Source organism: Myiozetetes cayanensis, unplaced genomic scaffold (genome assembly GCF_022539395.1).
Source record: "Myiozetetes cayanensis isolate MyiCay16 unplaced genomic scaffold, myiCay2020 scf3, whole genome shotgun sequence".
In the NCBI taxonomy this organism is placed as follows: Eukaryota; Metazoa; Chordata; class Aves; order Passeriformes; family Tyrannidae; genus Myiozetetes; species Myiozetetes cayanensis.
This window is the reverse complement of record NW_026087521.1, coordinates 54,770,774-54,783,939: the sequence shown is the minus strand read 5'-3', so window position 1 is coordinate 54,783,939 and position 13,166 is coordinate 54,770,774. Positions and strand designations below refer to the sequence as shown.

Here is a 13,166-nt window from a genome sequence, read left to right as displayed (position 1 = left end):
GCCTGACAAGTCCACACTACTTGCACTTACTGCCAAAGTTATTCCATCCATGCTTATGTTTGCCAGACTGAGCACTTACCATCTTCCCATCATTTCCAAAAACGACGAGACCATTCTTGGTTACAAGTCCAGGTCTTGAAGCACCTTTTATTGCCAGCTCTTGTCCAGCAGGCACTGAAGCATCAAATAATGATGACCCGTAAAATGTAACCATCTAAAAATAAATGTAATGTACGTAACTAAAAAGGCACAGATTCTAAACATGCTCTAAAATTTTAACAATTTTATGACACTGTTTTGAAGTTTTCATATAACACAAATAAAAGTACCTGCACATGGAAAACATGTTAGAACAATATCTTTACAACCCAGAACATGTAACACTTCTCAAGCTGCCTAAACCTGCAAAGCTGCTAAGCTGTAACAAAGTGCATGCTGGAACCACAGCAGGAAGGGAAGCACCTTTTATCAGTGACAGCCCAGAGTGAGAGAGACCAGTAGAAGACTGGTGGAGTCCAGCTCTGCTCCCAGGCTGGCAATGCTGCCTCTCTCTTGAGCTCTTCTGTTCGTTCTGGCCTCTCAAATCAGCAACAGTTCCTGGACATTAGAGCAGAACCAGGATTTTGGAGCAGCCTACCAGCAGATGACTAATAGTTAAGTAAATAACAAAATCTGGACATCACAGCCAGGAAAGATAATGTGATTTTTAAAACACTTTATGTAAGTACAATGTGGATCAAACCCATAGTATCCTTAATACACTGAAAGGAAGTAGTTGGTTTTGGATAAAATGAGATAGATTTATTTCTGCAAATGATCTAGGCCCAAATCTCCTTAAATAAAATCCCCTGTTATTTCACAGTGTTTCACGGTATTGTCAATACTGTGATGTTGCCCACTGTAGAGCATGGGTTGCATTATACTGCAATGCATGACTGTTTCCCAAAATGACTGGTAGTCTGGGTCTACTCTTCTTACCTTTGTATCATGCCCCATTTTTTTTTTTTCAGATACTCTTCTTATCTTTCTTCAAATTAAATTAATCTACGATTAAAAAACTCTTAACTACTGTGTTCTGTACATTTTATTTAGAACATTCTGTTCTAGGTATATACAAAACATATGGTCATCAAATTTGAGCTACTTCAATGTAAGTGTCATTTGTATTCAGTTGTGTGCAGACACTTTTAAATTCATAACATAAAAGGGTCAAAAAGAGTTTGTAGAAAGGAATAATATTCTTCTGGTTTTCAGAGCATACCTGGCCATTTATTGTTGTCCATGCTCCAGGCACTTTATCATGCCCTCGAATCCAATTGTGCAAAGACGCTGCAGGTTGGTCCCAGGAGATCTAGGAAATCAAGACATGCCAGCTAGTTCTTCTCTGTTTAGGTATAAATCGAGTTAGTAATGCTTTCCTATATAAGAATTAAAAATTTTCCTTCCTTCTCTTTCAGCCATTCATGTATTTAAGAACACAGAAAGGACCTGGTCTAAAAAAGGAAGATCAGTGATCTCCAGATGGCTAATCATCATAGACCTACCAAATGGGATGCTCTTAGCACTTCTGTGCTCTCTGTGGTCTATATCTTTTCACAGATTCTCCTTCTTACATTAATACAATGAAAATATAACTCTTACTAAGGATTCATTCTTAAATAATGAATACTAAGATTCACAAATGTAATAAGCATACTATGAATATAAATAAGAGTATGTCTGGGGCATCACCTTCTACTCAAAATGACCTATTTATTTCTTGGATCCTAAGTTCTTTAATAAATCTACAAACTTCTACTAAAATACTTTCTAATCGTGTATTGCCCTTTTATAAATTGTTCCATAAATGGAATCGCTACTACAACTCTCAATTACTGCAAAACTTTGAGGAAAAAGGAAATAATGTTTTAAGAATGCCTTGTACATTTATATGAAACATCAGTGAAAATGCATTGCTTTATCTTTGCAGAATTGTGACCAACTATGCCAAAATGAATTAAAGTATCAGAATAGCTATTAAATAACAAAACTCCGGTATTCAGCATCCTTCTTACGCTAAACACAAAGAATATGTAGAATCAAGTTTTAAGCCAATGCAGATAGTTTTACATCAGGGAGATCAGGCCCGTTCTCTACAAGAAAGCTCCTTAAATATTATGTTATACTATTTTATGTTATATTTTATGGATTAATAAAAATATCCTTATGCAAAACTGTTTGTTCATAAGGTAAGCCAGGAATTGAAATGTGATTAAAAGCATCATCTGCAATAATTCAGGTCAAAATTCTTGGAATAATTTTTACTTTTTTTTTTTTTAAATAAACTTTTACACTGGTCTAGAAAATAAAAAGAAGGTATTATAGGCAGCTTTCACTATCCCTTAGTGGTGGCCTTCCCAACCACAAAGAAGATCAGCTAATGCAGGAGGTGCTTAGGTAAAAGAGTTCTTATATGGGTATTTAAATATTTTTTTTAATTATTGGTCATTTACATGACCTATGTTAGTTTTTTCCCTTGGTGCTAGCAGGAAAGGTGTCAACATTTGCTTTTCCTAACATCAAATCTATTTCTGGCAGAGACTTTCATAAGGCCTGTTGGTAAACAACGAGAGCTATCTTCATCCAATGTTTTATTTACAAGTATGGTAACTCACTAAGAATCCACTGAAAGTGTTTCTAGATGCCTGTATGATACCAAATAGGATATCAAATTTCTAAATACATGTAACTACTGAAAGGGAATAGCAACTTAGCCTAGGGCTCCATTACATGCATTCTTGGAGTTATCCCAGGAAAAAGGAGTGCGGAAACAACTGAGTTAAAATTCATGTTAACTTCATATTGCTGGAGCCCCTGGTGGTCTAGTGGTAAAGGCGCCGCGCTATCACCGCGGAGACCCGGGTTCGATTCCCGGTCAGGGCCACTCCCGGGCAGGTGGGGCTCGTTAGCCCTTAAAGGCAACCCACCTACGTCCTAAGGACCTCGCTGCCACCGTCCAAGCTCGCTTGGCCCCGGCAGATGAACCTTAGGATTAAAGGGTGGGCTCAGTTCCGCGCACACTGTGTCTCACCTAAAAAATCCAATGCGCAGGCTGGAAGGTGGAAAGACCTTCCCCGGATCTTCGCTCGCGAAGACTGGCCATTATTTACATTATCATATTGCTACTGTTGTAATCTGAGTTAATAACTTTTCTAATGCTGTGGACAAAACCCAATGTTATTTAACACTACCTCTGCATTTTCCTTTTTCTGGATCCCTTCATATGTGGCCCCTTCTTTAGGCTGAGGTATACGAGGGGCTTTGCCGTCAGCAATGAGATGTACAGCTTCCACCTAAGTGAGAAAGTAACAGATTTAATGTTAGCTTGGTTCACCTTTTTTTCCTCAGTCATACTTGTGAATGACAGCAAAAAGACTTTCTGCCACAAGGTGAATTGGTTTGGGATTTTTTTTAAACCTAGGATTTCCAAAATCTAAGGGACCAATGCTACTCTGATTGACATACATATATGGTTAAACTTCTTTGACAAAAGAAATAGCCTCCAAAATTTGATGGTAGTACCTAGTCACAAAACTTATAGCAGCTGCCTAAAATTCTGCAGGACAAAAACGTAGCTCAGTATGACTGTTTTCAAATTCTTCATTTTTCCTTATGCAAAACGTTATTTCTCTGCATTTAAGTGGAAAGAGAAAAAAAATCTCTAATGAACAATGCTGAGTATTTTTTATTTATTGTCCTTTATTCACTTTAAAAAATACAAAAAAGGGACACCCATACAAAATCCAAAGCCAACCCACCAGGGCTCTGAGCTTAAAACACCAACTCCCTCTCTTTTTTAAAAAAACCTCACTCCTAACTTGTTGGCCTCTCTGAGCCTTTAAAAGATTTCATCTTGTAAAAACATTTAAGGAATCTATGGAAAGAGTTATATTTTAAACAAAATCAACTTGTTGCCATCTGTGGAAACAGAATATGTTCTGCCTCCTGTCAGCAACAAATATTCTGAGGTCACATCCTCAGCTGTTGTGCAGCTGCACAGCTCCACTGAAGTCTAGGATATGGCTGAGCACCACAACCTCTTTCCAAAAGCATGCATCTTTTCTATAGTTCCTTTAATTTCAACCTCTTTTCCTCTTAGAAAGCTGGTATTTAGTACAGTTAAACATACCATAGCCTTTATGCCTTCTGGGAAGAGAAACCTGTTGTACAGGTCATCCACGGTGTCATTTTGGCCAACATCACATTCTCGCTGCAGAAGTATTGGTCCAGTGTCCAAACCATCATCAGCCCAAAAAATAGTAAATCCTGCTTTCTTATCTCCTTGAATTAAAGTCCTGGACATAAAAAAAAAGACTAACAGTAAATACAGACAGTACGAAAGTAGTCAGGGATATCCTCATGTGTTATACATTCATCTTCTCAGGAAGACAGTGAAGAAAATCCTGAACCATCTTTAATATACTTTCATTGCTCACTTCACTGTCAGGGACCCACCGTTTTGGTACTGTTGGTGTATGGTTTCCATAAAATGACATAAGAAATGATGCAAGTGAACCCAGGCTGTCTTTCACACAGATCATTGTGATAATTATTAGTGGTAAGACACACAGAGCAAAAGGTGTGCAGTAGTTATGACAGAATTTGAAAGATGGAAGCATCTAACAGCATATTATCTTAATAATTCATGGCATTAGCCAAGCCTCACAGCTCGTCTGTAGGTCAACAAGGCAAATACAGTTGTCACACAGCTGTAGAAGAGCTAAGCTCAGAGTAGAAAATTATGAATATAGAACTGTTTAAAAAAAGTTATCAAGGGAATTAAGGGTATCCAGCCAGATTCTCAGCTGCTGTGCATGAACACAGCAACACTTACAACAGACCTATGCTGATTTACCTCAGCTCAGGGTCTGCCTCTGCATGTGAAGGGAATTCAGTCATTTAAAACTTTCCAGTTCTCCTTCGGTATGTGCCTCAGAATAATGGAAAATCAGACCAAAGTGTTTAAGGGAGCAGCCAGAATATTTCCTGCATGATTTTAACCAGTTGTCTCTATGTAAATACCAATGATGTTTTAAGTAATGCATATCTCATGTAAGTATTCCCTTGACAGTCCATATTGTAACAGGATCGTCCAAGATCTGGCTTATACACAGGAAAATTCATTATTAATTGTAAGCACTGAAAAGCACTACATTATTGAAAGGAATAAAACACACATACGTGCAGAACAAGGGACAAACTCCAAAGACAACTGGGGAAGTTGGCTGCTATAACAGAATTGGGAGCTTACATAAGTTTGGCTAGCCCATATCAGATCTTTCTCACATTTAGGTAGCACTTCCTGTGTTTTTTATTATGTAAAAATTCCGAAAGATCACTGCTGAGAAGTGGATATCGTCAGCCTGGCACTGAACAAGAAGAAGGTTTCATGGGTAACTGTCCCTGATGCTGAAGAGGTGACAGGATGAGAACTACTGTGTGGCCCCTCCCTGTCCACCAGCTCCCTCTGCATAGGCCTGCTGATAACAGGGCGGCAGCAGCTGGAAAAAGATGTAAAGGAAGTGAGTGAGGAACCCTCAGAGCCTCAAGGACCTTGTTTGTCCCTGGTACCTCTTTAGCCATGCCTAATTCCCAGACGTTTTCTTGGTCATACTGTGGAGATAAAGGGCCTGATCAGCACCAGGGCTGTAGACACAACACATGAAAGAAGTAGTGATGAGAGCAAGGGTTGAGAGGGACAAGAACACTCAGCCAAGACCAAATCCTACCTTAGCTTAAAGGCCTCAGACAATGGCCTTTACCTGGGAAGGGCAGGAGCAGATGCTTACAGAAGGAATATGCAAAATAGAGCAAGACATAGTGATACAACACTGCAGTACATTCCTGTTTCTGGAAACCTTCACTTCAGGAATTTCCTGAAAGAGAATTTCTATCGACATCTTCCTATGCAATAGATCTTTATGAACTTTTCCTCCATGAAAGCATCCTTCTGGAGCTCTCTAGCTGGGAAGTACCACAATTTAATAACAGACTGCATGCAATAAAAGTACCTCCTTTATTCCTGATCAAATCCTACAGGCTGATCTCTTTGCTGGCTGCCCCCTAACTTTTGATTAAGAATGAGTGATCATTCCTTGTTCACTTTTCCATGTCTTTCATAGCTTAATGCACAGCTAGCGTATTTCCTTCCCAGTGACCTCTTTTCCAGTGTGAAGACTGTGCTTTGTCTCCCATCATGTGAAAGCTGTTTTATACCTTGACCATCTTTTTTAGCTTTTATTGAAATATATCTAATTCATGTTCCAACTGAGACCCAGACAGTATTTAAGATCCTTTGATGGTCTCTTTTCTGAGTCACAACAATTAACTTTAATACTGCTTACATATAGTCAGCGGGTTTTGCCCCTTGTGTACATTTCTTTATGGTTTTTAACTTTGAATTTGACTTCTCATTTTCTTTATCTCACTTTCACATTATCACATTTATCCATTTGCATAAATAGTGTATTCTTTATTATAGCTTGAAACCAGAGTGACTGGTCTAAAGTTTCCTGGTTTTCTCTTTCAGTTCTTTTAAAACTGGTATTGCTCTTGCTGGTTTTCCAGTCACCTGTACCAACATGACCTTAAGAAACAGGAATGCTGCAGGTTGTCTCAAAGTTGCAGCTTCAAATTTGCTTGAAAGTCCCCTGGTCCTGAATGAATAAGAGATGAATGAAAGATGAGTGCATAAGAGATTCTTATTCATCCATCAGTTTACCTAAAATCTCTTCTACTCACAGTTTAGCTGAAGAGAGTTGTTTTCACTTATTCTGCACAAAGAAGGGCTGTAGGATAAACACCTTAACCTCTTTCCTCCTGAATACCAATACAGATGTCCTGCTATGGTATTCTCTTTCATCAGCACCTTTATAAAATCAAACACCTGTATAACGCTACATACCTCTCACCTTTAATGTATTTGGGAGGATTGTTATTATTCAATTTTATGCATTAAAAAGTTGGCGCTTTTTTTTTTTTTTCTGGACTGTCTGACTCTCATTTTTCACCTGATTTGCCAGAATTTATGCCCTTTTGTTACTCTACTCACTTGGACACAACTGACACATTTTTGAAGGATTTCCTTACATCTATAACAGTCTCCTTTACACCTCTGTTTAAGCACTTCAGCTTATCATTTTTTCCAGTAAGGACAAAAATTAAAAAAACCAACAAAATAAGATACAATTTTGCTTTGAAACTACAACACCCTGTCTTCAGATAATCATCACAGAATCATAGAATCAGACGGGTTGGAAAGGACCTCTGAGATCATCAAGTCCAACCCTTGATCCACTATCACTGTGGTTACCAGACCGTGGCACTCAGTGCCACATCCACTCTCATCTTAAAAACCTCCAGGGACAGAGAATCCCACCACCTCCCTGAGCAGCCCATTCCAATGCCTGATTACCCTCTCTGTAATGAGTTTCTTCCTAACATCTAATCTAAACCTCCCCTGGCAGACCATGCCCTCTTGTCTTACTGGGAGCTGCCTGGGAAAAGAGACCAATCTGGCTACAACCTCCTTTCAGGGAGTTGTAGAGAGTGATGAGGTCACCCCTGAGCCTTCTCTTCTTCAGGTTAAACAACTCCAGCTCCCTCAGCCTCTCCTCACAGGACTTGTGCTCAAGTCCCATCACCAGCCTGGTTGCTCTTCTCTGGACCCTCTCCAGCACCTCAACATCCTTCCTGAACTGAGGGGCCCAGAACTGGACACAGCACTCCAGGTGTGGCCTCACCAGTGCTGAGTACAGGGGAAGGATCACTGTCCTGCTCCTGCTGGCCACACTGTTCCTGATGCAGGCCAGGATGCCATTGGCCTTCTTGGCCACCTGGGCACACTGCTGGCTCATGTTCAGCTTCCTGTCGATCCAAACTCCCAGGTCCCTTTCCGCCTGGCTGCTCTCCAGCCACTCTGTGCCCAGCCTGTAGCGCTGCAGGGCGTTGTCGTGGCCAAAGTGCAGGACCCAGCACATGCTGCCTCTAAGATTTTTTAAAAATAGGTTTTTTATATTCAGACAATTTCTTATTCAATTTAAACACTGTGGTAATGGCATTTCTGTTGTCACAAGAATGCTAGATATGACTCTACTGTGGTCGTTATTGCAGTGTACTTCTTTCAGGGTAACAATTTGAACCTAGCCTTGTGCATTGCCCAGAAGAACAGCGAGACAAGGTTTTATTCTTGTGGATTCTGTTCTATTCTCCCATTCTGTGAAATCTTAGGCTCTGCATCAAACCCTATTGTAATAGTTATCTAGTGTTTGTGGGGAGTGAGCCACAAGGGCAGTGTCCTGTTTATAGAAACTCCAGATTGTCAACTTGCCTATGTGAGCAAAATATATGAATGTACAGATTACATCACTGATCTTTCCAGAATAACAGCTGCACTCGCATTGGAAACAATAACAAATCTTAGGTATGAAGTGCAGTTCATGAAGCAAATTGTCAGCTGCTTCAGAGAAGTTCCTTCAGAGCAGTTGCAAGTCAACAGAACTGTGCCAGCATTTACATGAGTAATGGGTGCAGACCAACATCCTAAAATGACAAACACATAGTTTTGAGCACAAAACTCACCAGTTGATTGCAGAAGCTCCTCGGTGGCGTGGTAGGATGGATGGATGGTAAATAATAGAGCCATGTTTTGGGCAGTCAATAACATCCATGGGGATAAACTGTGTACAGAATGGAAGGACATTTAGCTCTGCTCCAACTGATTTGTAGGCTGCAACTACTTCCTGGATAGGCTTGCCTTTAGCTCTCCATCTGGGGAACTTAAAAACAGGAGTGCCATCCTTCTCCGCCGCCAGTGCTGAGGGGTAAGAACAATTTTTTTTTTTAATTCATGTCTTGTGTTAAAAATTCAAACTGAAATCAGAGATACACATAGCACAACAACTCAAGCAGATCACCAAGTGTGCGATTACAGAGCGGTCTTTGTTCTGTTCTGTATGCTATTTGAAAACCTTTGTACTTGGATATATTTTATTCATTCTGTGTTTGATTCTCATCCCTATAGCTTATGTCATTCTCAACTTCAAGTTTACTCTTATGACTTGGCTAATAAGTACCAATGAAAGCAGAAAAGAATGATGAATGTTATTGTTAACTACTTAAGAGTGGCACCTCATTTCTTGTCCAATCATTACATTTACCTGCAAGTGGTTTTGTTTAGCAGAACTTAATTTTCCACCTTCATCAATTTTTATGTGAATATGACTATGTAAAACTCATATTCATAAATGTCAACAGCATTTTGCCATGCGGTGCAAATAATTACAGATGCTAGTGGACTTCAGTCATTTCTACAAAATTCTGTTTACTGATGGCTTCTAGATACGCTTTCATTTATCTCTGAGACACATAAGCTACACCCAACAGTAGGCTCAAAGGTGAGAAAAAACAACTGCACTAATTGCAGAGAGAACCTTTAGATGTTTGATAAATTCCATTGCACAACCACTTAACAGCTTATCACTGAATAGGACAGCCAAGTCAAATTTTACATCTGTTGAGCTTTATATGTAACAGGAAGAAAAGGGAAAAAGATAAGTTATGGAAAATTCACCTAATCTAATTAAATTTCTAAAAACATATTTATGCTTTACTTTCTCATTTTCACTTCTGATACTGAATCTTGAGATTGAACGTGTTTACTTAGGTCTTAAGTAAACACTTACTTAAATATCGTTCCATGGAAGTTAGCGTGTACTTCACTGACTTTTAGAAACAAAAACTGTAGTTGTCTGAGGATACAGAAATGTCAGAAAATTCTTCTTAAGATTTAAGCTCTCAGAGTCATCTGGACGTAAAAAGAGATGAGGTGTTTAGCAATTTCCTTTTTTTGCAATTAGGAGAGCAATAAACTAATCCAATGTTTAGTTAAAATAAATGCACAGTTGAAATATTGGAAGATTTACTTAGTTGCATTTGTTAGTGTACTAACTGTATGAGAATAATTTATATACTGTAACCAAGTTATGCTACATTATATCTAATATAATATATACAGTATTTATATATAGTGTAATCCCACCACAGCTGGATAGTCAAATTTTCTTTGTCTAAACTAACAGTTGCCTCCTCTAATTCTTCCAAAGTGTGATTAAATCTTTTAATGAGGTATAGTTGGGAATTACATGCTAGTCTGTGAGTGGAACAGCCTAGCTAAGCAAAATTTGTGTTTGATTCTTCCCTGGTAAGGGTTCTCTAAAAACGTGTCAGGACCAGACCAAAAACAGAAAAGAAAAAAATAAACAAACAAACAAAAACAAACAAAACAACAACAACAAAAAAAAAAGATACATGAGACAGCTCATGGAATGTACTTTTAATTTTGGATTATCCATATATGCACATTCCATTCTGGCACTTCTATTTGCTGATCATTTTAACTACCTTTGTGCCGCTGAAAAAATAAATTGGAAAAAAAAAAAAAAAGAAAGAAAAGTTACAGTTCAGATGTTCCAAATAAGCTTCTTTGTCATGCTGGGTTCTCTTCTATGACTACAATGAGTACAATTCTGAAATAACTCTTACTTTAGAAAGTCTGGAAAATCCTTATGCGCCTTGACAACGGAAAAAGGGAGAGCAAAACCTCCTGTAACCTTTGTAATGTGTTTTTCCATGATCCAGGTTGAAGAAAAATAGGCTCTGCAGGTACACTGCCAGGTGCAAACTTATCAGAAAGGGCAGAAAGCCAGGGACAAACAATCTTTTTGGCTCCATGCCTTGAGTGTCTCAGGCCCCGCAGGGAAGCAAGTGATAGACATTTGAGCTTGAGTACAGGCTCAGCAGCTCCGTGCTTTAAGATACAGATCTCGTTCAGAACAATTACCTCTAGGATGTACACTCAAATAAGCTATCCAGATGAATTTTATTCTTCCAATGTCTTAATGTATGGCCCCGCATGGTTAGAAACAGCTTTTACATGCTGACAAACTGACAAGTTTAAACCGTTTCTGGGACTTGTGTCTGGTAAAGCACAGTTCCTGTGCCGAATTCAGGGCAATAAAGGCAATATATGAAAGTTATTCCCATATAGATATCATCTTCTCACAAAAAGGCAAGTTTGTTAAGGACGCCTGCAATTTTAACATCTGGATTAAAGCTACACTTACCCAGAGGATCAGCTTGTCCATTCTTGTCAGGCACTGTGAATACGCCCACAACTTTATGCCCCTCTTTTCTCAGCTTGTTATAAACTTCTTGTCCAAAAATACTTTGACCTATAAGGGCTAGTTTTAGCTTGTGTTGATAAGCCTGGTAAAAAGAATTAAAATTAAACATGCTTTAGGATGCAAAGAAAATACATTGTTGCTTACATTTCTCTCTTTCTCTTTCTTTATCAATGTTCATTTTTATTTGAAATGGAATAGTCTTTCTACTCTAATCACCTTTGAAGGAATAATGATAATTTTTTTGAGATTAATGACAGGCAACATACAATTCAGAGAGACCATACATCATAAGAATGTGTCATCTGTCACTGTCACTTTTGTTTATATGGCTTTTCTAGAATTTTCATTAGACAGATCCACTGTTTCTTATAAGAGGCTCCATGACCTATTCATAGTCAGAACTAGTAAGAAATGAAAATACCTTTTTTGAAATGGGTACATAATACACTTTTTCTAGGCATTATGTATGTGCCTGTAACACGCCCTCTAAATCCCTCTGATTAAACAGTGGTGTATTATTTTTGGTTAACATGTATAGGCTAAAGAAGACAAGCTTGCATTGTTCCTGCCAAGTTAAAGATTATCCATTTGATCCTCCTACAAGGAAATACTGCTAAATGTGAGTTTTCCTTGCTGGATTTCCACTGCTTGCTGCTTTTGGACCCCAGTACACCAGACGTGATTTTAAGCTTCTTCAAGCTGAGTAGGTACAAGTAACACAACCTCCACTTTTTTTTTTTTTTTTTTTTTTTTTTTTAATTTATGGTAGTTAGAATTACAACACTATGATGGTGTCAGGATAGCAGGTACTTCTATGGTTTTCAAGTGATTGCAACTTGAGAAAACTACTAATTAACCTTCAGAGTCCCTTAGATTTAGGTGGCAGTTCTGCTCCTATCCCACCCTACCTCCAGTCCCTCACCTCTAATACCTCCTTCATACCAGAACTGGTATTTCTGTATTTCTTTATCCCAAGAACTGGATTAGGGTACTGAGTAGGGAGGCACTAGCCTGACAAAGTGTGGCTTATTCTTAACTGGATCTATTCACAGATCTAGCTCATTGCAGTGCCACGAGTCCTAACATAGGTCCAGTAGGGGAGCAGAAATGAGCATGCAAGCATGGCAGAAGGGTGGAACTGTCTCTTTGCATTTATAGTCAGCTTTTGGAAAACAAGAAGTGGAAACCACCTTTGAAAAACAAATGGACTCGTGGAGCTGGTTAAAAAGGAGAGATCCACAGAGAATAAACAGAAAACTTAGCCTCCTCAAGGCTAAATCTGGTACAAACTATTCCTAGACTCAAATGATACAGATCCCTCCTTTTAAGAGTCCTGAATGAAAGGTAGAAAATAAATCCACTTCATCTTTCCCAACTGGACTTTGACTTCCATTTTTTCCTTATTAGAGGAATCAAGGCACTGTATGAATTTCTTAACCACTGACATTTGTTTTGTTTGTATGGTGGCACTTGAACTTTTTCTCCTCCTTCCTCTTTTCCCTTTCTTATGGTGTTGGGATATGAGGACACTTTGACTAAGCAGGTTATTGACTGGCTAACAAATGTTCTGCACTGCCCACCAGATCCTATGACAAAGAGAAATGTCCTGAAAAACAGGTTACTCAAACCCACAATCCATTCATTGCAATTCATTTCACAGCTGACACAATATGGATGTATCTTACTGTTTTCAAGTTACCTTTTAGTTGTGCAGCTGGACTTAGAAAAGGGAATTATGAATTGGTAGGTTCCATTACAGGAATATTGGAGTGTGCTCTTTATGTTTTATATAAAACAATAGGAAATAACTATTTTTTCCAGAGACAATATTTTCCCTCAGAATGAAACTGCACAGTAAGATTGTCCCTGTATTGCAGCATTACTCAGCACTAGTGCCACTGCAGTAGAGACAAGCAGTAAGATGCAAAGATGGACATAACTCAG

At 38.7% G+C, this 13,166-nt stretch overlaps 1 protein-coding gene across 1 annotated transcript in view; it reads right to left on the bottom strand.

The window, feature by feature from the left end:
- ALDH1L2 (aldehyde dehydrogenase 1 family member L2) overlaps positions 1-13,166 on the bottom strand; it is a 35,209-nt gene that overhangs the window by 17,939 nt on the left and 4,104 nt on the right. The window contains 6 exon segments of the mRNA XM_050325069.1: positions 80-214; positions 1,262-1,351; positions 3,231-3,332; positions 4,169-4,334; positions 8,620-8,854; positions 11,163-11,304. Of these exon segments, the coding sequence (XP_050181026.1) occupies positions 80-214; positions 1,262-1,351; positions 3,231-3,332; positions 4,169-4,334; positions 8,620-8,854; positions 11,163-11,304 (870 nt within the window).